The following is a 25,735-nucleotide window of genomic DNA, read 5'->3' on the forward strand; positions in this document are numbered from 1 at the left end:
ATTAGTACTTGGGAAAATTCTCAGAAACAAATATTCATGTTGTACTCCAACATAATCTGAAAATTTTTTTACCCAGAAACTAATGAAAAGTATTTAATAACACAATGAAATATCACATTAAAATACAAAATTCAAGGATATCACTATTTTCTCTCATTATTTTTTTTTCCTCTCGTAGCTCTTACATCTTCATCAACATTTCACCATATATTCATAAGGAAAAAGGGGTTGCCCCTCACTCATCTCACACCAACCTATATATGATCTTCATAAAGTCACACCTTTGCTTAGGAACTCTGAATTTATTTAGTAGAGACACAATCCTTATCTACACTAACAGAGTTTTCACAGCAAGCTCACATTGTTGCTGCTACTGCAACTTCTGATACACTGGCACTGAAGAAACAAAGGCAGACCTCCTGCTTCTGTAACACACTGATGCAGCTGAGCCAGTATTAGAAGAGACTGAACTTTTTTTGATGGCCACTCCTCATGTATACAGAGGTACAGTATGTGTCTCTAAAAACTTCTGTGAAAAAGTACCAAAAAAGTATGATTTTAACTTGAGTCTAAAACAGAAATGACCTTCCATTTCCTCAACTACTATAAAATAACAGCATTTTCACAGCCAGCAACACAGACTAACATAATTTTCTTTGACCACAGCTCTTTGCTAAAGAGTAGCAAAGACATTAATAATAAAGTATGAAAATTTCCAAAGATTACAGGAGAATGGTAGCTATAAAGCTCAGAATTGTTAACTACCCTAGAACTCCTACGTATTACAACATACGTAGGTAATCAAAACTAACTCTCACAAAGACACAGATTGAGGATATAAAGATTAGTGTTTTGAATAATCCTTTATAAAAATAAACAGGACATGCAAACAGTTCTGAAAATCTTACTGTAACAAAAATAATACAAAACAGTAATACTGTTTACATTGACAGTTTAGGCAACCCAATGAGAAAGTCACAATTTAAATTTCTGGAAGAAAAAGAAAAAAAAAAAAAAGGGTGCGGATGGTTCTAGGGGATGTGTATGAGATGACACTGAAAGATTCAAGTTTACAAACATCTACTGTGAACCAGCAAAGCTGGAGGGAAAGATATTTCTTCTCTTGTTCTTTAAGTTCACCAGATATTTCTCCCCATGCCTGCGCTACACGCTGGTGAGAAAAATAAAGTTCATTCTATATCCTTTTTCTTTTCTGCTTGTTTCAATCCCCCTTAATAACCAAACTGACAGTCACCATACCAGAACCACCAGTGACAAGGTTTCACACAACTGTGTTAGCTGGTTCCTGCCATCAAAGCTAACTTTCCCCCCACACAACCCATCTCTCAATTCAGAACATATTAATTTTTTGCAGACATCTAGGTGAAAAGATCAGGCAAAATAATTTACAGCTTTGCCAAGTGGCTCCTCATTCCTCAGATTAAAACCCTTGGCAGTTTAGCATAGCTGCTCCTCTTGTTTGCCTTCCAGCTACCTGCTGGGATGAGCAATATTTACCATCTTACTCTTCAATCAGAGGGCAACAAATAAGAGCACGAGTTAAAAGGGGACAATTCCCATTTTGACAGGAGTATTTGAACTACTGTCTTCAGGGAAAAATTCCAATAGCCTCCTACTACTCATCAAAACTCGAAGTAAGAGTAGCTTTAATCTTTTGGATGCAGCAGTGAAAAGCTCCAGCCACTTCAGAGAAGCAGTTAACAGCCTAACTGTGAGTCTTCTCTACAGCACAGCTGCTAGCAGCACAGAAACCTGCTCTTCCCTGAGATTTCTTTCTGGAAAACTTTTCAGCATCTCAATGCTGTAACACAACAATATGAGTCACCCTCTTTGAGGGCACGGTTTCACTTCAGATTAATAGGAAACAAGGAAAAAATACATTTTAAAATTACAGTCTTAAATTCGTAAGAGAACATTTGGGATTAGATGTGTGCACATTTAAATGCTTGCAAAACAGTGTAAAGGATGTGTAGGAGGAAGGTTTGGGGGGGGGTGATTATACCCACTCCTGCAACTAAAGACAACCCTACTTATCTAGAAAAAAAATTAAAAGTTTTAGGTTTTTCCAGCATGGAGATGAGTGAGGACTGAATTCTTTCTAAATAATAAATACGTTGATACGGCTTACACATTATCACCTTCAATCAAAAAGGATATAAAAAATAAAATGTACATTATTTTCTGCACAACCCCACATGTAACATAACATATGCACAGCCCATCAAACAAACAGCAATTCTAATCATATCTAGTGTGAATTGAATGGCACCCAATTTTTAGATTGCAAGAATTATAGATAATTAATACAGTCTTCTCCTTAAAGTATCATGTGTTCTAATTGCCTCTAATGAAAGGCTTTTGGCTACCACCAGATACAAATAACGTAAACTAAACCCACAAGAATGTCTAACTAAGAAGAACTGGAAAATGATGGAACTTGCTTCAGTTTGCTTTATTCTTTCTCAAACAGGTTCTTTTTGAAGGAAAACACTGGGCAGAAATAAAGTGTATTGCGTCAGGACATTACACAATAATATACAAATGGAAATTTAAAAAAGAACTGAAAAAGTCAGCCTACTTTAGACTTGCCTGCTGGAAGTACCCAGTACATGGGAAACTAATCTACTTTTGAAGGACAAGATGACAGTCTGAGGCATCCAGATGACAAGACTGTTCATTTTCCCCACGTTTCAATGAAGAATAAATTTGAAGAAAAAAAACCCTTATACATTTTTTTTAATTCAAAATGAAATTTACCTTAAAAATGTGGTCAAATGGGTTTGTTGAAAAGGTTTTCACAGAAAACATACATTTCTGATTTTGGTGACTTAGGGGCTCTACTTCAAGTAGCAAGCTTAAAGAAACCCACTATGGTGCCAAAGCTCATGGTTTACATTTTCTGTATCAAAACTTGCCTGGAGGAACTAAAAACATTTGCTCATATTCCTATTTTAGCTATCTGTAGTTACTCCTAATAGTATAAAATGCTAATAGTTAGACTTTAAATTAGGAGAGGAAAACCTCTGAATTTTATCAGTCATGATTATTAGTCACGACAGGGCACAACGCTTCTTGTGCTTTCTTTGGTCCCTTGAGCAAATTTGATAGCATCTTTAACACTATACTCTGATACAATGCATACATACTGACTTTTAGGAAAGATTATGCTACAGAAATTTTACAACTAAGGCGGTAACACACACCATTGATTTTTTCAACTTCTCGTCCATAGGATAAAACTCAACCTATTTAACCTCCAGATTGCATTAACTAACCCTAAATAGAGTATCAAGCTCTGTCAGTAAACCATGCTTATTGCTGATTAATTTAAGAATACCTGGCCATCAAAAAAGCACCATGTCAAGGAAAAAAATCCTACTTGTACAAATGGTAGCAAAACAGTTAAAAGGAATCTGTCTATCTACCACATAGCATAGGAAACACTCATTATAAAGGTAAATTTGCTCAGCAAAGTTATAAAAAAGATGAAGAAATGATCTAGGCATAGAACTTTGATCCCTTTCTACTATGCATTATAATATATAAAAAACTTAATGTTGAAACTTGACTAATTTTAGTTTGCAATTTTTTACTACTACTGTGAGGTACTATACTTAATCCACAGCATGCTCTGCAGTGATTTGCTATGTATTTCTCATGTGACTGACTGAGGTTTATTGATCTAAGCAGAGTAAATCAAAACACACGTGTATCCAAGATTTTAAAAACTGCATTATAAGATGACATAATGCAAGTAATTAAGGATTGCACATGAAAAAGGCTAAAGATGGTATGCTGGTTTAATTTTTACTTTCTGAGGTGAATACTCAACCACGTATTCAAACTGAACACATACAGCCAGAAAAAGAAAATATTTTTTTCTGCTTACTGAATGTATAATAGAAACACTGAAACATTAACAAAAAAAAAAAAACCAAACACAAATAGTACCCTATACAGTTAATCTAATTTAGGCTAAAAAAAAATCTGATTTATATTGCTATAATCTACAGGCGTATTCTAACTGATTTTGCCAAGACTTGCCTATGTTCTTTTTACACTCTACTTGACACTGGGAAATTTCTGTTAATTCTGCTTCATCAGTGCAATGATTTCCATTTCAACAAGTGTGTAGATACAATCTTTAAAAACTCATTTATGATTAAGCAACCTTAATCTACTGCGTTACAGAGTTAAAGAGCAACATACCCATCTGAAAAACACCACATCTAGCATAAACACCATCAATATGCAATACCTCCATGTTTGAGATTTCTTATCTATTACACCCACAAAGGATATCTAAATGTGTTGGAAACTACATGTTTTGTAAGTATACAAATTATATATGCTTGTTTCATTAAAAAAACAAACCAGGAAGAAATATGCAGGGATTTCTGAATTACAGGTTTCTAATAGAAAACTGATCTCCTCCATTTACTACTTGAAAAGATTTGTTGAATATCAAATCAGGCCTCAAAATACAATTAGAAAAATAATGTAAAAAAAACCCACAACAAAACAGCTCTAATTCTGCTTGGTACTACTAGTTATCTCATTTACTGCTTTAGCAATGTAAGTCCACTATTGCAACCAGCAATTTACAATTTCAGTTACAAACACCTGCTTATGTAAAACTGCACTACTTTAAAGACTTGTTTTGGGCATAATAACATTTGGTTAAAAATCTAGCACAAAAGGAAGCACATTTATTTAAGAACTTCAAAACAATTTACTTCAGCAGGCTGTGTCTATAAATTACAATAGTTGAAAGATTAAATTTCATCAGCTAGAGAAATGCTTTATTTCTCTTTTAGATACTGGAATGAGGAAAGATCCAGGCACCATAAATGTAGCTCAAAATAATTTCAGACACCCCTCAACCTTAGGTATGAAGTAAATAAGCATTGGACAAAGTTTTTTTAAAAGGAAAAAAGGTAATATATTAACTTCACAGATCAAGAACTAAAGACTAGCAAATCCTCTCTGGAAGACATTAATACAGCATCTAAAATGTTATTTTTTGCCTCTATTTTCTACTCCACTTTCCTGCTGGAGATTATTGCCCATTTCAAGGACAACAGGAAAAATCCCCATGTGCTAGCTCATCTGCAGGCATAGTTCCCAACCTGCCTATTAGCCTAAACTGACTTTGTCAGTAACCTTCAGCAGAAGGCAGGAGTGATAACAGTTTAAATTGCCACAGATAAACCTGTCAAAGATCATGATTCACCTCAGAAAGACTAAGTGATTTGCCCAGCGTCACATATTGAACTTAAGAGCTGGAACTTAACACTATCTCAGAGTCTCAACTACAAGATAGTGTTCATTAATGTATTTTATTGTTGAGGGCAAAAAATGACATTTCTAAATTAATCCTGTAATTTTTGTATATTTGACTAAGTGCTTCAAGTCAGTCTTTCTTTTTCATAACATACAACTCCACCCAAGGCTACAAAAAGCTACACAAGAACTCAACAGCTTACCCGGAATACTGTCTCTTGCAGGAGAAATGTTATCAAATTCGTGCACTGCCGTATTTTTGTATGATTAGGCTAGGGAGCAACCTTGACCACAGGGATCTGAACTGAAAGAATACTGTTAAGATTCATTGTAGAGCTGTGATACAAGGTCACCTCATTCAGCAAATTCAGGTGGAGTTGGTTCTGTCTCCCCAAAGTATGTTTATTTTGCCTTTATTTCTTTTCAAAAGTACAAGTCCATCAGCAAAGAGAAAAAACACCCCGATAAATTGAAACTAAAAAAAGAAGCAATAACCTTAGATGTGAATAAACAGAACTAAGTTATACCACCACCACGATAGAGTATGTTAGATGTAGCATTAGACAAGGATTAACTTAGTCCAATATTCCTCTTCTCATCTGCCCATGAAATAAAAAATGCAGATTTTTTTCAATAAACAGACCAAGCAATCTAATTTCATGACATAGTATTTCTTTACTTGCTTTAAAAATAAACCACATTTATTCAATATGTGTACTTGAGCTCACCACAGCAAAGAGTATACTGGAGATGGTGGTTTGATCTATACTGGTTTATGTAACAGTGAAAGAACACAAGAAAAAAGCACCATATACTGATCCTGAACACAATGCATAGAACTAGAAAGGTCCCTACATGTATGTAAAACCAAAGCATGGCAGAAAAATGTCAATATGTTAGGAAATAGAGTACAGGAGAGAGAATGCTTTAAAAGGTACCTTGTATATGTAACATTGGCTAAACACGTAATTATACTGATATTTAAGAATGTATAAATCCACCAACTACTAAATACAGGAGCATACTCAGGCTGTGTTGCTGTGCCTCCACCTTCACACACACACTGAAATGATGACTTTCTTGTACAACCTATGATTTGTTTGAAAGGAAATAATGGGCTTCAATCATACCTCTGAAAACAACATGTTATTTTCACATCTTGCTCTACTTACTTCAATGGGCAGTAAGATAAACTACTCTGATAGTAAAGTTTGGCAGAAAAGGAAAGTTAAAAACCAAACAAGTGGTATGGAAATGCATCTTGACTGCAGGAGACAGACAAAGCCTTGTGAATCAGATTCAATCTAATTCTCTTTGTTTTGCTTTAATATACTGGTTAAAAACTACGAGCCCCATCTCCACATCTGCTGGAAACAGGATCAAAATTGTAATCCAATTATTATTTTAGAAAGTATTTTTGTATCATAATATAATATTTCTACTAAAGGCTCAGACTCAAATAGAGAATCCAACAGCAAGAAAAAAACAAAAGCCAGGAAAAAACAGGTGATTACTAAAAATGCAGATATAGTCTTTGGTGAAGATAATAAAAGATTATTTCTTAACCCTCTTCCCCACAAAAACCTAGGAATACTAACAACACCTCTTTTTAAAAGAAATATAACTTGCTGTAAGTTTATCCACCACGTGGATAATTTTTATTTAACAATACCTTATTGTGCCTTTTCAACAGTTGTTTACAGAAATGTAGACTGAAACTAACTTTCAGTATCTTCACTTACAACCAGAAAATAAGGAATGTTTTGCCACTGCAGCAATTAAAACTTCATACTTTCCTACTACTGCTCAAGTCATACACTTTTAAAGGTGATGTTTATATTACGTATTAAAATGCAACACAAACACGAAATCTTGATGGATCCAGTGGCTCTTTCCTTATTTATACCACTTAAGACTCCAATTTAACTGACTGTTCCAGGCTCCTTCATCTACACATCAATTTATAAATGAGATCACTCCACTCAACATGAAGGCAGCAATATGCGTATTCAGTCACTGCCACACCCTAGAATAATTTAGGGGCAGAAACTACAGCATAGCTCACAGCTTGTGTCCCAGTAATTTCTGAGTCAGAAATATTAGGAGCCATTTTGACAGCAGCTTGGAATCCTAAACTCTCTAAGCATCTGATACATCAGGTTTTCTCTTATTAGGGATTTTTTCCCCTCATAATTCGTAAAGAAGCTGAACAGTAGCATAGAATGTCTTCTTTGCCACTTAGTATTTGATCTTACACTATTCTACATTATACAGTATTTATTTTTAAAAGGTTTATAGTAAAATAGGCTTTACGTCAATTCTGAATATCAAAAGTAAAAATTGCTGTTGAATACAAACACAGTATCTGAAAGCAAATATAATTTATCTTAAAAAACTAAGATGGTAGGGCAACTAAAGGTGGTTCTTGTTCACCCAGTCAAGATGCTGACACCTCTTTGTCTTCTACCTTCTATTTGAGTTAATTAAATAGTTTGATTTTCATCTGGAAAATCAGGATTAATCTAACTACTGTCAGGCATTCATTTAAAATTTGTTTTCTTAAAAATCTAAAGTAACAGATATTTTTTAAGAAATAAAAAAGTTATAAACAAAAAAATCCAAAACTTTAAAAACCCAACAAAAATTCTTTTCTCACTGTTAGGGAAAACCTGCTTACCATGTAAGTGATTTGATAACATTTGACCTACAATGCAGTACTGAGGCAGTTTTAGGTCTTTGTGACTGATTTAAAGTTTCACTTTTTTCTACCTTATATCTGTTTCAACGGTATTGTAACAGCATTTTAGCATATTATCACCAGCAGCCCTTACTAAGTTCACCACATTGAGCATTAAAGGAAACTTCAATTTTACCCTTGAGAAATTAGGAAAAGAATACCATCCCTTGAGCTGATTTGGAAACATCAACAGCAATACTAAATATATCAGATCTTACTGGAGCAGATACTCATCAGCCCTGACAGCTGTCTTACTCGCTGTTCATTTTCTACCATCCTTTTGGAATTCAATGAATAGTTGTTTTTTTTTACCTGGCATGATCCAAACAAGAGGGTGGAGATGCCTTAGAGCTCTTCAGCCTGCAGGTGACTGAATAGTGCCCACCTTCCAGAAACAAGAGCCAGAAGAGTCTACTGATCCACAAACTGATGTATTTGGTGTGTGTTGGCAGGTTTTGGTAGCGGGCGGCCACAGGGATGTCTTCTGTGAGAAGCTGCTAGAAGCTTCCCCCATGTCCAACAGAGCCAAAGCCAGATGGCTCCAAGACAGACCCACTGCTGGCCAAGACACATAACAAGAGCAAGTGTGGGGCAAGGCCTCCACTAACAACCTTTATCACTACACCTACTACTATTAAAGCTATACCCACAAAGACTCCACTGCTTATTACCAGTTCTTTCTCAGTTCAGCAAGACATTAAAATATAGATGAACACTTTTACTGCTCAAGTGTTAAAGGCTTCATTTAGTGCCTTGGTGGCACAGTTCATTGCAGCGCTATCGTTACAAACTGAAAACTGATTCACTTCAGAGAAGCTTCCAGAACAGCTCAATTTACAGTAAGAATTTCTCCTAATTTTGCCACCCTTAGTCTGAGCAACATCTAAAGCACAGCAGTGATGTAAGCTGGACTCCAGTGTTCTGGGTTCCTCCTCCAGCCAAGAGCAGCCTGGGTCACACACTAGCAACAGCCTTGGCAGCACACTCCTCTGCTTCTAGCCCTGCCAATAGTAATGAAACAAAACTAGACACAAGAGGTTTCTTAGAAACTTGCTGTTAATGCTGCCTGGCTGAAACTATCTGTAATGCTTGTACTAATTATTCCTGAGTAGATTAGACCAGAGAGTGCCAAGCCAGCCCACCACGCTCTGCTGGGTGACCACATTTCCAAATTCAAAATTATACTAAGTGGTTGACACCAACACAAACTACAACAAAGCGGTGAGTTTAAAAATCCTAATAGCTATGATAAGACTATAACCACTGAAGCACCTTGAACACAGAAGAGATTAAAAAAAATAAAACTCAAGCAATACATTAAAGTAATTTACATAAAAACTAATGAAGCAATACATTAAAGAGTTTTATTTTTAAATGGTAAACAGTAAAATACACTCATAAATAACACAAATTTTGCTTTTTATTTGAAATATTGCACAGAATAAATTAAGAAAATGGAAAGATAAGAAAGGAATTATTTCTAAACACCAGTAGTAGGTATCAACGTTTTATATACCACACTACAGTCACTTATATGCCCTCATCTGAATGCATCAAGTAAAACAGTTAGTCTTCATCTAGAGCCTTAATATAAGTACGTATTTATACTTCTCAATAACACTATATTTGTACAGCCTCAGCTGTTGTTTTTCCTTGGAGGTAGAAGACTGTACTTCTATTTTGCCTTTTTAAAAGAAGAAAACTAAGGAATGTTACATTTCTCAGTGATTTTCTTTAAATCTAGATTCACTACACAGGCTTCCAAACACTTTGTGCTATCACTTAAAGCACGTAATATTTAATATGTTTTCTACCACCCAGAAAGAACATACCTGAAACTCATTTCTTATTAAGAGAAGACCACTGAATTGGAAAGTGAAAGGCTAGATACAATGTGCAAGGTCACATGAAATAACTGAAGTCTGCTTACATTTTAAATCAATTTGCTGGTTATTATTATTTTTAAGGAATAATAGTAATTTCAGAGTAACATTTTGGTCATTTTTCCTTCAAATCCAATAGTAGGCATATAATCCCAACAAGATCACAGATATATAGTTAACCTGAAATGTAATATTCAAAATTATGGATGCTTTTAAAGCTGTCTTTTTAAAAGCTACTTCAGTTGTGAAAAAAAAGCTTAATTTGTCCTTGAAATGTGTTACTTTCAAAACAATAATGCTCCAACATCTGAAAGTTTATCACAAGAGACACTATTTTCTCATTAAAAACAGAAGTCAGAAATGAACTATTTTCTCCTAAATTAACCTCATCTTTACAGAGAAAAATGAGAAGATAAATATCACAGCTAAGCCAACACAAACAACCATGTTAGGTTCCCCATCTGATAATCAAAAAATAGGGGAAAACCACACTTCAAGCCATACTTGATTTTGTGCTTTCTAGACAAAATATACAATCGTAATTATTTTATCTTGCCAAATAATTCACTTGGGATACAAACAAGAGATTAAGAAGAAAAAGGTATTATTTCCATTAAAAGTGTCATTAGTACCTGCAATACATGATCTAACATGACAGGAGATCCACCCACCAAACCACAGATGTCTCGGCATGGATTTCCTTTAGCCTTGCAGGCTAAAGGGCTTGCAAAACAATTCTCTGGCCCAATGACCCAAGCACCTGATTAGGATGAGGGCAGTTGGGCTTTAATCCTTTTTCCACTGGATATTTTATTTTCACAGAAAGGAACAACTTCAGTTTTTTAAAAGTCCACATGTCTAAGCCACTACAATTACCATTACCAATCTTCACAGTAAAATCCTGAACCAAAGGCTGAACTGCCTTAATTAAGGTGATTCACTTCAGCCAGATTTAATGCATACTGACAAAATGATAAAACAGAAAAAAACACAGGACTTTTGCATCAAATGCTATTTTTTTCCAGTGTCCTCTGAAAATGCTGTGTGCAAAGACAAAGCATAGAAATAAAATACAAAGTATTTGATAGACTTTGATCCTAACGGCTACCCAACATTTGCAGGTCCTCACTGGCTTACCCCCATTAGAAAGACAAAATGAGAATTCAAAATAGTATTTACCAAAAGCATTAATAAAATCATAAATCTTTGAGAATAACCAAGAAACAGCACTCACACGCTTTGTGATTGTTGGCACTACCGGCAAGTCCCACACTCTCTGGAGTGCTGTAAGTTGCCTTGCTGGTTCATGCACACCTCTGCTTCTTTTTTTCCTTCTCTTTAACCCTCCCTCAGAAAACCCATTTTTCTTCTGGCACTAACCAAAGACACAGCCCAAGTATTTATGGTCAGTTTTATCAGTCCTTATAGGGCAGTCTCCTCTGTTCCAGATTTATTCCACTGATCAGCGCATTCAGCGGCAGTTTCTTTTTCTTCAGCGACCACAGGAACATGAAGACGAGTGTCCTTCTCATGAGGCATAGCTTCATGAGACTGCACTTGTTGATTTTTACCAGATCTGTTTTCATGGAAGCCATTAACACTCTTCTCTATTCCAACACAGCATTTTCCAAAGTATATTTTATTAGCCAAGTTCAAAACTGCAATTTTATTTCTATAGCTACAAGACCTTGAAAAATATAAACACAGTGACTGTTTACATAAAACCACTTGGGACAGATTTTTTCTATTAAACTTAACATGTTGAATAGAAGAAAGACATCTGCAAAAAGTATTTTTTTTTAAAAAAAAACCACCACAAATCAATTGCTATTTCATCCACTGAGTACTGATACTAAGACATTCAGATTCATTTCTCCTAATAAAAATCAACAGCCCTCTCTGAAAACAAAGCACAGTTTGGCATCCAATGGTATATGAAGTGTAGAATTCAGTAATTTGAATCTGCATCCAAAACCAGAGCTCTGCAGTGCTGACAAAGCCCTGCCATTTGAATTCTGTTCCAAGTTTGGTTTGCCTTTGTACAAAACAAGGGTATTCCATAACTTAGAAAGCCACACTCTAAAGTTTCACTGACTCTCTAGTGCATAGCTTGATTTCAGATGATCTGAAATTTTAACAAACTCTGACTAATGTTCTAGCTTTGAGAACCAGAGGTATTAGAACATCCCAAGAATTAAATCCTGTTTGTAGGAGGATGTGGGTTCCTGACCTCATATTGTAAAATAGCAGTTACAAGGGAGAACACTGTGATTTCCTGAATGAGCCTGCAGCCCATATTCACAACTGAGTGTGACATTATCTGTTTAAGCATGAAGGGGGTTTCTCCAACAACACAAGGTTATGCAAAGAAAACATTCGAATTCCTGGAGGCAACTATTTAACATTTGCTTGAAACACATGATTTGAAATGCTTTGCTTTCCATTTGCTATAGGCAAGGCAAACCACTACCAGCCATTGAATATGCTGTGGTTACCACATACTGTGTTACAAGAATTTTTTTAACTGTAAGACATGTCTAACTAAAACCAGCAAGTTTGTGCTTATGTTTGGTTCAGATAAACTACCTTGAATGTCAATCTGGTTATGTGTGACTGGGCTTCAGTCTGACAACATCTAAGTGAAGCTGCACTGAAATCTCCTTGTAAGCAGATAAAAAATTTCACCTGTGGATTTCTTCTGAGGACTGTGCCTCTGAACATTATAAATACATACTTTTCTACTACTACAAATACAAAATTGGCTCTAAAATGGTTTTATTTCTTTTTTTTTAACCATTTGTAATCTAAGTTCTTTATGTGTGAACTGAGCAGTACACTCCAGACAAAAATACAGATCTACTCAGACAACCACAGTCTACAAAAAAAACCCAAACAAACAAGGACAAATTTATCTCATTAACTGTTGTAACTCCCATCAACATTAAAAAATAAGTAACTGTGTGGTATAGCTTAACTGCATATAGATTGCACACATTTCAAAAGGTCTAAAAGGATTAAGGATGCCACATGACATAAATCTTTTTTCCAGAGTATTTTCAAAATGGCATCTGAGTTTACATCTAAAATTGTGTGATTGCTGCAAGAAAAAAAGGGCATTAACATTTCCTGACAGTTGTGCTGCTTTAACCCAAACCTCCTTTTTTCTTGGGATTTCTCTAATGCAAACTCAAAAAATTTCCAACAAGAGTATTCATAGGGAGCCTTGTTTTCTAGTGTAATACTCTTGTAGAATAACCAGTTTCCCTTCTATCTCACACAAAATCAATTCTGACCTGTCTTACACAGTTCCTTTTAAAGGTACGGAGATAAAATAAACAGTGAGACATCAACAGCTTCAGTTTCCTGTTGCAAGCAACACAATTCTGACTTGAATACATGAAAAAGTATGATTTCCTGAGTAAAGAGCATATACCCACAACAGGAGCTGAAGTTAGAAATAAGCTTTCGTTGACCCTTAATGCTTCTTTTTGGGTTCAGAGGTTTCAGTATGAGAAGACAAGCATTTATTGAAATTGTATATTGCTTTGGGAATCTGCTTCCAGAAACAGCCCACTAGCTATTCTATTTCTCCACTGAAAAAAAATTATTCCACTTATCAGTGAAAGTAAACAAAAATCTCCCTTACTTCACAAAAATCACATATTTCAAAACTGTAATAAAATACTTCTCCCTTTAAGCATATAACCAAAAGGGGAGTTGCTCCAAGGGACTGAAAACATACTGAAAATACTGTTCCTTTGCTTGGAGAACCCACCCCACAAAATTAATTCTTCTTTTCAGTCATGACTAACGTCAAAAGAATAGCATTGAGGATTGTAGTCACGCTTTGTAATGCTGGTAGAATGTTCACATCCTTCTTTTCAGCTATTTCTAGCTGAAGGGACTACACAAAAGACTGGGGAAACATGGAAGGCAGGTGAAAAAATTGCTACAAATCGGAATAGTCACAACTACTCTTTTATTTTATTTCTTTCTTTGAGAATCTTTTCTAATTTCCAAGCAATACCCAGGACACTAGCCTGCCTTTTCTGATAATCTTTTTTAGTTTATTGAACAAAGATTTAAATTTGTAGCCTTATTGGTTCTATAAGTACTGTGAGAATACTTTATTGGTAATAAAAACTGACATTTTTAGAATCCTATGAAGAATCTCAAAGTGCATGAGAGACATGCCAGAAATAATCCTTCCAGTCCTAAACAGGAAGTTCTTCAACCATTTTGGAACTGAAATTTTCTACGTCACAGTATTTCAAAATAAAGAATGAAAAACAGTAACATGCAGTATTTTTAAATTAAAAAAAACACATACTGGAGGAATATGGATGACATATGAAACAAAGCAGTTAATTGTTATTTTCACCTCTTGTCTCGCCAACTCCTCCATATCAACTTCTCTATAATCATGCTCTCCAAAACCTTCCTCACACATCAAGGTACCTCTTCAACTTGTTCCTCCAGCACCTCCAGCTCACCAGATGTCTAGTTCAATTCCAATGAGCCAAGACTCAGTTATTCAATCCAATTTCCTTCACCAAAATTTCTTATGCAATCTGTCTATTGCTATGTTCCAAATCTACTACCACAGTCTGTCCTCTGTTCCCTCATTACTTGACCTTTTGGGTCAGTATTGAAGCTTCTCTGCTGTTAGTCATCTTCTCCCAGAAGCCTCCTCCCATTCTTTCAATGGGATAAGCAACTGTTTTCATGCCTTGTACTTGCTTTATGCTCAGCTCTTCTGCTTCCCTCTCAAAAGACAAGGTCACCCTTCATGACTCCCAGACCTGCCTTGCACACCACATCCACCTCCTCTGCTCCTGTGCTGTGTTGAACATGTTTGGCAAGGATTCTGTGGTTAGTTGTCCTCCACTAGAAACTGCTTTTTCTTTTCTTCAGCTCCACTACCTCAGCAGCTCTGCTCAGGAGACAGCTCAAGTCCAGCAGGGCTAGAAGAGCCAAAACTGAACAGAAGTAACACGCAGCCTGCAGAGGTGGCAAATACCACATTATGTACTTAATTTTTTTTATTTTTTTTTTTAAATTTAGGCCACTATTGCTTGCCAGAAAGATTGTCAAAAACAGCTTGTGAAACAACCATGAAGAAGCTTTAATCTGCACAAGCATAAAGGCAAGGAAACAGTTATCTTAATTTACCTCACACTATATTTAAAATTTAACCTTACTTTATTTGGCTGTAAACCATGAATTAATACATTAAAAATAAAATCATTCATTCCTCCCCAAAAAAACAAAGTGATAATCTAGCTCTAGCTGTAGAGAGAGTGGTAGTTTGTCTTAATGCAAGTTTAGATCAGCATTTTTCAACCCTTCAAAATTCAGTGTACATAACAAAACATATTTCTGAATATCTGTCTTTTGAAAGATTATCTATTCATCTTCTTATTGACTATCCTGGCCCTGCTTTAGACAGAGTATCTAAGAAGATTACAGAACCTAGTAGCAAAGCTGAAGGCTTGTTAACTTGATAAGGCTATGGATTTAAAACTGTGTTAAATTAAACAGGTTTTGAAAATGGCTTAACTCCACTAGCGGGGATAAAGTTTGAATGTCTCCTCTCAGATCTTTCCCTAGCTCATGAAAAAGACGACCATGCAAGATAGAAGGGCACTGGCATACACAAACAAGTGAAGATTCATGAGATGTTGATTTTCCTTTAGCAAGCTCTCAGCTTCAGAACAAAAGCTTCATCTTTACTCAGAGGCACATTACCACACCACACTGTATTCATCTTTACTGGATTTGTTTAAAATAAGCTTCTAAAACAGCTATGCCCTATATATGCCAAGTCAGATCACCATCTGATTATCTTTGAATACTTTTCATCTTAACACTTTTTAACAGTCGTAAGTGCCACATCCCCACATTTTTACAGGAAAAAGATAATAAATCAGACCACAACCTAAAGAATAAAGTTAGCATACTAATAACGAATAATTGAAGACTTCTTCCAGTTATTCAGAATTAATCCTCTCATTCCTCTGCGCAAGTAAGACACTTCTGGAATTCAGCAGCATGAAAGCCTGGTAGAAGTGAGTACTTTTGTCTTTAACCAGAGCTCTTCAAAAGCTTGTCTTGTAAAATTGTAGTTCACACACAATAAAACAGTGCTCCAGTTTTTAAAAAGGTTGGAATGTACATGCATATTTTGAAAGCACTGAGAAGGGGAAGCCAAGAGAGGTATTATGCACATCTTTCCTTTTTAAAAGGAGAGCAGAGTTTCCTCACCTTGTTGAAGCTCTAATGTCATGGAATAAACTAAGTTTTATTAACAGAAGAAAACTAAAGACTGAAGAGTGCTTCAGGTGTTATGAAGTACAAAAGGACAAACTCTGATGCTTGGCTCATCTTCCACACAATACTAGCAGCACTGCTGCATTTCAGAGAGGAGGAGAACAACATTTATATTAATTTTTAAGCAACACTGAAATGCTTACTTTTGATCAAAATGCATTTATGATTTAATAGCATACTTCCCAGCTAGAAGCTGTATTATACTTTGCACATTTACATAAAGGACAATCTATATTTGACACTGAAGAATCATGCCAACTTGGAAGATCGAAAGAATAGTCAAGCATAAGACAAGAACAATTAGTTTAATTAAAAAAAAAAAAAAAAAGAAGACTACAACAAATTTACACAGTATTTTTAAAATTGTGTGGAAGACTGAGCATATTAGCACTGCTCCAACAAAATTACTGTGCAAGAGACACAGTGCACACATGCACACAAGACAAGCCTTCATTTTTAGGAGACGAGACATATTCTTGCAGGTTGTACCTTTTTATACACAAGAGTTTAAGTACATATTCTAGGGGGAAGGAATTAATCAGTGGCCAAATACAACAGGAGCAAAGACTTAGCCAAGAAATGAAATTACTTAATGTTCTTAAGTGTTCATACTCTTATGCTGCAAAAACCTAACTGGATAACAAATCCCATGCTTCAGTGCCACAAGTCAAACGAGTGTCACAGTCCTTAAGGGTACAGGGATACATGATTTCCATGGTGGATCACTCATATGACCCACAGTTATTTTCACGTTCCTAGCAAGCTCAGTGTCTGAGACACTTTGGCAACACTGTCTGTACATTAAACATAAAGAGTTGAGTTTGAATTCTGTGTTGCATTTTCCCCTCAACTGAAGAAACCAAACCTGGATGTTTCTAAGAAACAATTTACAGATATACACACAAGCATCACACAAGGAATTTCAAATACTGGACTTGGCTCATCTTTTTAAAGCGATAGTCCTTATCTCCAGTGCGTCTTCCTGAGTCCTGATGACTTCCTGACGTTTAAGAGCATGCACAGAGAAAAAAGACTAAACTGTTTCTGTGCTGATCAAGACTAGCAAGGGGCTTTGTGTCCAAACTGCAGGGCACCCCTGGCATTATCTATGAGATGAGAATAAATGAAAGCAATTATTCATGCACTCTCAGCGCAGTAAGGCTCTAGCTAAGACTTGCCCCATTGTGCAGCATGATGATCAGAGGACAGTGCTGCCCTTTCCCCTTCTATACCCAGGATACTGGTTGCGCAGCCAGTGCTATGTCTAGAAGATGTCTGCCAAGATGATAGTTTCAACTGTCTGTTGGGCCAGAATTTGACACAGCTGGAAACCAAAAGAAAACAGAGAACTTCTAAAGTAGTGGAGCTACTTCTTCGTTGTCCTGACATTTCAGGCTTGAACTGCAGACACTGAAGTGTAACTTAAGTCCACCAGTCACACAAAATTGCAACACAGCATACCAAAGGGGGCACACAATCTCTCAGAAGCTGCCTTTAAAACTGTTTTTTAACCCCTCTCCCTCTTACATGCATAGGAAGGTGAAAATCTTTAAGTAACACAACATGGCAGTTCTTCAGTATTCTGAACACATGCCAAAGTCAAGGTACCCATTTGCTTGTCAATACAGATCAGAAACGATGAAGTGATCTTTGAGTTTGGAAGGTGAAGAAGGATGAGAAGGGCAGAAAAGATACTTCGCTGGGATATGAGATCCCCATCTCAGGGCTACTTGCTTCCTAAAATTAATCCAGCTCACCTCAAAGCAGCCATTTTTGGTCAAAAAAACCCTGCTCTCTGTAGAGATTCTGATTTGGAGATAAGAGAACAAAAGGATAGAAACTAATGTAATGCATCTGACCCAAGAATTCACTGCTTTTTATGTCTACTAACAAAGAAGCATCTGACAGGAACTGAGATGTAATAGATTAATACTTTACCTTTGTGCATCCAGTAACGAGGTGTATGTATGAACAGGGCTGATATTTCACCTTTAATTATCGAGACATATTCTTACCCACACTTGGATGTGTGCATAGGCGAAGATTTAAAGGGGAAGGAAAAAAACCAATAAAACTTTTAAACCAAAAGAGGCTAAGCAATACAGTGATACTAACCTACACTTTATGTTCTTCGTTTAGCAAATTAAGTCATAAATACCACAAGAGCGTCTGTAGTCCAAATACTTCAACAGAACATTTTCTTTCTTATTGCTTATTTTATTTTTCCTATGTTTGACATGGCCAAGGACAAATTGGACACAAGAGGGAAGAAAAATATATGTTTTCTTTTTCTTGGAAGTAGTACACTAAGACCAGAGGCGAGAGACCGTTTGAATAAAGGAAACGATGGAGCCAAAGAAAAGACCGAGGAAGGTGTTAAGCACATCATAAGGAGAAGGCCAAATGCACTGCAAGGGGAAGTCCACCAAGAGAAAGACAAACAATTCAACATAACAAATTTCCAGTTTTATTATCACAGCTGCAGTTGCAGGCTTGCTGTTTTCCGCAGTTCCTAACCATATGCTAAACACAGAGATAAGAAGAAGCAGTACCACGGGAAAAGCATTTCACTCAGGTAAATGAGAGAAAAGAAGGATTTCTAGCTGATCTCATCCCAATCAGCCCCTTCAGCTTTTCCTACTGTACAGGAAGGATGTCCCTTAAGCCACTGAACAGGAGGTACCCATTGCACAAAGCCAGATGCTATACATACACAAACACAGCAATAGCACTACTGACTGACTTTTCTAACCAAAACCTGGATCACCTATGTAAAGCAATTTTAGGAGTATTTTATTTCTGTGGTAATAAGAAAAAAATAAAATATTTTTATTGTCTTTTAAAACAAACCAAACTGCTCCCCTTCACAAGCTCATTAAAAGCAAGGGCTTTATACTCCCTTTTTATGCAGTTCAAATCTGCTGAATGATCAAAGCTTTTGGAGTAAAGCAATAACCTGTAACTCACCAACCAAATTACAGTGGAGGAAAAAAGACACCATTTTATTTGAGGTAGGCTGTTTGAAACAAATCTACAGAAATGGAGGAATATTAAATTGTAAGATGAAGGGGCAACCCTTTCTTCCACCTGAAAACAAAGCAATCATACAACAGTAACTTCCACTAATGCACAAAAAAAAGGTTACTGGAAACAAAAAGTACCACACCACAATACTGTGAATTTGTTCTTTAGTTTATAAATCAAATCACCTTAAAACCTAATTATTTTTTAAATAAAGGGATTATACTAGTTTTGCAGCTATTTTATCAAGCAGATTAATGTTACCTGGCAGGTTAAACACTGATATCAATGTACAAAGTATGAAATAAAGTATTTCTGTACTATCAACACCATTCACATTCAATATTATATTTTTATTCTTTTTCAAAACAGATTCAAATCTACACAGCAGTGTGCCAGTCAAAAGATTTCTCTAGCTGAAGAATGAAACACCAACTTCTACTTTTTTTTTTTTTTTAAGTGTCTGGCTTTTCCTCACCAAGGTATTTACATGACTCCCTCATCCAAACACAAACTGAAATCCTTTTAACAATGTAACACTAGGCACTGAACCATCTTTGGTACAGGAAAGGGATTATGAACAGCTTTCCATTAAGGCGGAAGTCAATGATTTAAAGAGTGAACAGAAGTACCTAGTGACCTCAGTTGAGACTGTAGTCCCATTGTAAAACGTGCTATAGATTTATCCGAATTTAAAAAGTCAGTCTCTGCCCCAAACAGTATACAGTTTAAACAGCAAGTCAAACAAAGGAAGTACTATCAGTCATATCTGCAGATGGGAAACAGAGGCACAAAGAGCTCTGAATGACTCTCTGCAAGGTTATAAAAGACATCTGTGGCAGAGCCAGGAACTGAGCCCAGAAGCTCTCAATCCTAGCTCAATGCCTTTGGATGGGGAGACAACTCCTCCTTTTGCTTAGACTTCCTCTCTTCACTTAATTACTTATCTCAGAGAGGAAGCACATTAACACCATGAGAGATAGTCTATTTTCCTTTTATATTTATAATCTCAATTAAAATTTATCTATCTTAACATAGGATAAAAAAGTGTCACAAAGAAGTAATTAAAATTATGTAGCAATAATCTGGTATTTCAGAAAGCGTGAAAGGCAAGAAAAGCATGCATATATGATTTAGAGAGACTTCCCAAAATGTTTTCTAATGATCACTCCAGAATATGAATACACATCTATCTCTATATTCTCAAAATATTTCCTATGTTAAAAGTTGCACCTCAACACTCCTTACTTTTATAGCATGGAATCACAGAACAGTTTGGATTGGAAGCGAAGCTAAAGATCATCTAGTTTCAACCTCCACCTCCCGCTAGACCAGGCTGCTCAAAGCCCCATCCAACCTGGCCTTAAACGCTTCCAGGGAGGGGGCATTCACAACTTCTCTGGCAACATGTGCCAGTGTCTCACCAGCCTCACACAAAAGGACCTTTTTCTAATATCTAATCTAAATCTACATTCTTTCAACTTAAGAACATTAGCCCTCATCCTGACACTACAATCTACTTGTAAACAGTCCCTCTCCACCTTTCCTATAGGCATCTTCAGGTACTGAACAGCCACTGTAAGGTCTCCCTGGAGCCTTCTCTTCTCCAGGCTGAACAACCCCAGCTCTCTCAGCTGGTCTTCATAGGAGAGGTGCTCCAGCCCTTTGATCATCTTTGTGGCCCTTCTCTGGCCTTGCACCAAGAGCTTCATGTCCTTCTTATTTTGGGGACTCCAGAACTAGATACAGTACTCCAGGTGAGGTCTCACGAGATGCAGCCCAGGGTACAGTTGGTTTTCTGGGCTGCAAGCGCACACTGCTGGCTCAAGATAAGCTTCTCATCAACCAATGCCCCCAAGTCCTTCTCCTCAGGGCTCTTTTCAACCCATTCCCTGCACAACCTGTAATTGTGCTTGGGGTTGCCCCAACCCATGTGCAGAACCTCAGACTTGGTCTTGCTGAATTACTAAAACATATTTTCAAGAGTGAAGAGATTTCAGACTATCTAGACGGCTCTGCTCTGGGTTCTGCTAAAACTGCCCTAACTTCAGAAACTTGGACTAGAAAAAAACTAGCAAGAAAATTGGTACGTCTTAGGCACATACAAGGCAAAAGAAAAATTAAATGTGTATCATCTTAAATCTATCCTCTAGTAAAGAAATTAAAGTAGCTCTCCAACATTTACAAACTTATACACACAGCTACATTTCAGACTACCACAATAAGCATACCCTTGTAAAGCTACCAAAAGGAACTTATAGTAATACTTGTTTGGCATACATTATGAAAATGACAAGATGACTAATATGAGCATATATGTGAAAGTAAGTACCCTAACATTTCCATATGCTCTTTTGAAGGAAAGAAGGCTCATGTGATCATGAGGTCCCTCAACATCCCTCAGTAACTTGCTCCAGTTAGGAGTTAGGCTGCAGTTCCTAAAGCTCTTCCAAGCTGTCAGCTTAGCTGAAGTCTTTACTTAAAAAAACAAAACATGGAAAAAGCATTAAATTAGCATCCATACCAGAGTGGAAGCTGCAACATGAGTGTAACTATTATTTGTTCTCCTAGGCAAGCTGGCTGCTCAGAACAGAAAAGCTGGGCAGTCAGGAAACAGTTTTCCACTAGGTACAGCAGTATGCTGCATTTGTCCAATCGGTACCCGAGGGAAGGTATAGAAGGCTTTATGCTCCAAAATAACAGGGAATAGAAAGAGGTTAAGAACTCACAGGGAGAAATTGCAGCTGTTACAGTGGTGAAAGATTAAAGAGGTTACAAAAAGAAACAGGGTTGTTGCAGTGGGGGAGATACAAGGCACAAGATTTATTATTCCCCACCACCCACTCAGCTTCATTAGTTCTAAAACTCAAGGAACCATTTGTTTGTTTATTGTCATGTGTCACCACATACATACAGAGAATGCAATATACACAGTGCCGTGCAATAACAGGGCTGGCAGCTCTATAGTCATTGATACAGTTCAGGAAATCATGCTACAGTACATGCTGTATGAACCTTTTCTGAAAATTATGGCATCCTCTGAAAGGGCATTTACGAGCTTAGTATTACTTCAGGGTATAAGCAGAATGTTTATGACTTGACAGCCTTCATCCATGTTCACTTCATTTAACGTAACAGCAACTTTCATTTACTAGTTCCCCTTCAGCAAAATTAGTTTAGGAAATCTGACTCTGCCACTCATCTAGAAACAGATTTTCCTCTCCAGTTCCCAGAGAGTAACTACATTTGCAGCCATCTTTATGTTACAGCTAGCAAAACAAAAACAAGCAGAGCACGTTTGCTTCAACAATGTCCATTACATCAGTGTTTTGTTTTCTGAACTTTTTTTGAAGAACACTTTTCATATAGAAAATCAAAGTTCTTATCTCACCCTTCCTATCCTCTTCAGAGTTGGCTTATGTTCATCAAAGTACTGCCTTCCTAGTAGAAAAGGCTCTGGACAAAGTTGATAAAAGATGAGAGGATCATCTTTCCCTTTCTCTCAAAGGAAATAAGAATGCCTGTGAAACTCCACAAAGTATTCAGATTTACTGTAAAATGTTGAAATCTATCACTAGTATCAATTATTCGCATGAGGAACACACATGGTCAAAATTTTAATGGCACACCATACAGCATAACTAATAAATTGAAGCAATATTACATATGTTATCACTTTCTACTCTGTACAACATCTGGAAATGCAAATGTTGCACAGCAGGATAATATAGAACATTAATAAAGAAAATATTTCATATTCAGTTCCATTTTTTCTAGTAAGGTTTTATGAAACCTTCAAGTGCAGTCATTCACATCTGCACTATACTGCTATAGTGGAAGCCTATTTGGAGGAGGAGCAGTCTCTGAAAATACACATTTACAAAAGTCAACTCAAAAATATATAAACAAGTTATATGGTTATTCTGCTTTTCTTTGAACCAAAGAGCTTTTACAAATGCAAGGTATCATAGTAAACATCTAAAAGTTCTGGAGAAGACCAGATAGGTTTTGACACTATTGAAGTTTCCTTGCAGTAATTTTTAAGCTTTACCTTCTGAAAGAAAAACAAACCATATCATCTTCTCTTGTCCCTTACCAATTAATCTACACACAGAACTAAACTCATAAGCAGCGTCACGATTATTATTATTTTTATATTCTAAAGAACTTAATGAGAGTCTCTACCAAGCAGAGAAAGCACCTCAATCTAACAAAACACCTGTTTTTTAAATCCTTGTGCAAACTTAAGAGATGCATCTAAGATGCTTAAAAGAGATTACTATAATTTAAGTACAAATGAGGACAAATCAGTCTAAGGCTTCCTTCACTCATTAACTAAATAATTCAGCTATACTTTAAAATTCAGAAACTCTTAAAGTGGAGGAACTCTAGACGCACAAGCATCACAAATTTCAGAGTAGCTGTTCTGCCCTCTCATTAGATAAAACAGAAGCAAGGTCAGCCATCTCATAAAATTGTATTTCTCAATACAGGTTCCGAAGTGGATACTCGTAAATGAGGTTACTGGGTCTTGATTGTAAGACATGACACAGTCTACAAGTTGCATAGAACCTAAGAAGGAACATGAATACAAACAGAAGGCAATCCCATCACAGTACACAGATTTTCCAGATCATTTAGGAAAAATACTTAGAGAAAAACTAATTAAAGAAGAGGAGAGGACTGAGAGTACAAATAACTTACCAGACCACAGTAATTAAAAGATTTCTTTTTAAAGGAAGAGAAGTAAAAATGTAGTTCCTGAGAAGCCAATGGCAAAACCTTAATTGATTTCAACAAGAACATAACTGCCCTGCTCAAGTTTAACATCTGTTAAATCTAATTTGAAGGAAATTTACTGATAGTTGGAATCACTACAGGATGCACAAGAGCCAAAATAAAATCTCTAATCTTGCAGCTGACTAACCAAGAACAATTTTGAGTGTTATTCACAAGATGTTAATCCTTAACAATTACTTAACCTCTCCACATAAATTACCTTGCTCTCTTTTAGTTCCTTTTACTGTGACAATTAAGGTACTGAGATGCTTTTCTTCTTCTTACCTCAGTAACTGAGAGTTTTAAGACTGACATATTAAGGGTAGTTACATATCACTAAACCAATACTGGTAATAACACTGATGTGTTTTGCTAGAAATCTGCAACAGTTCTCAAAAACACTGTTTTGCTACATTTACTATCTGACTGCCCTTACCTTGAAGCAGAGGCTAGCAACTGCTTTGAAACAGTGCGGGAAAAGATATGATTGCAACAAAATACCATCAACCATATGGTGCTTACCCTAACAGGAGGGCTCCGTGCTTGCACCCTTTGCGGCTGTCCAGCTTGAGAGCTCTGCAGGTCCTTTGATCCGCAATTAGCTACAGTGTTCATGGGAACTCTTAAAGCATTTGTGCTACCACTCCCACCACCAGCGCTGGGTTTCCGAGGCCTCTGTTTGATGCCATCCAGTAGTCTAACAAGCAAAATATTACTGGGAAGCTCGTCAACACTGCAGTCCACCAGCGTCCTGCACTCTGGGCACCGGAGCTCGTTGCGAGAGCTCACAATGCCCAGCAGGCAGCGTTTGCAAAACGTGTGTTGGCAAGGCAAGACTTTTGCAGAAGCATCAAGGCGTTCTAAGCAAACAGGACACTCCAACAGATCCAGCAAAGCTGATTCATCCATTTTCTTCGTATTACTTAACCAGAAAAACAAATCTTTGAAGAATTTGTGTGTTTTGAGCACTCCAAGGATATCACGTTACATCCATTCCTCTTCTGGCTGCGCTCTGAAATTTTTTGAGGGGAAAAAAACATTAAGAAGCTGAAAAAAGAGTCATCAGGACTATTTCATATAAAGACGTTCAAGCAGAGAGCAAGATAAAAGATTTCTAGACTAATCCAGTAGATATTTCCAACAAATGGAAGAACCATCAAAATAACAATAAATAATAATAGCAATCTATTTAGTTAAAACATGACAACAAAGGCTACCAGCTACGGTTGTTGAATTCAAGATCCCATCAACTTGAATCTCAAGTGATTCTATTCTCTCAGATTATTCCAGAATAAAGAGCTATCTCCAGTACAGCCTTATAATAAAGCCTACTTTCCACAGTTGTTGCTCAGTACACCTGTAGCACTGAACGTTGTTTTGAAACCAGCTTTTTCCACAAGAAGACGGTAAAGGTAAATACTACTGGGTCTGAAACAACAGAGCGTGCACCAACAGGGCACAGCAAGGGGAATTACATTTATGCCAAGAATAAGCCGATAACAGACTACATTTCTAGCGTTCCTGTGAAAAGTAATAGGAGCACATTACCCGCATCAGTCCTGAAAGGAGCCTTTAGCTCACAGGGTTTCCAGCCTACCAGGGCACTGACGAGAGGGCTCCATGCAGTGCCGCCTTTAAGCAGCGCTTCAAAAACTATCGCCAAGTGATTTACAGCAGGAAG

The 25,735-nt window shown here is 36.6% G+C and overlaps 1 protein-coding gene across 1 annotated transcript in view; it reads right to left on the minus strand.

The window, feature by feature from the left end:
- Positions 1–24,963, minus strand: part of SH3RF1 (SH3 domain containing ring finger 1) — a 76,747-nt gene extending 51,784 nt beyond the window's left edge. The window contains exon 1 of the mRNA XM_009995936.1: positions 24,577–24,963. Within this exon, the coding sequence (XP_009994238.1) occupies positions 24,577–24,963 (387 nt within the window). The remainder of the gene's footprint in view (positions 1–24,576) is intronic.
- Between the last annotated feature and the right edge of the window lie 772 nt (positions 24,964–25,735).

The sequence above is a fragment of the Chaetura pelagica genome, unplaced genomic scaffold (assembly GCF_000747805.2).
Source record: "Chaetura pelagica isolate M959 unplaced genomic scaffold, ChaPel_1.0 scaffold142, whole genome shotgun sequence".
Lineage (NCBI taxonomy): Eukaryota > Metazoa > Chordata > Aves > Apodiformes > Apodidae > Chaetura > Chaetura pelagica.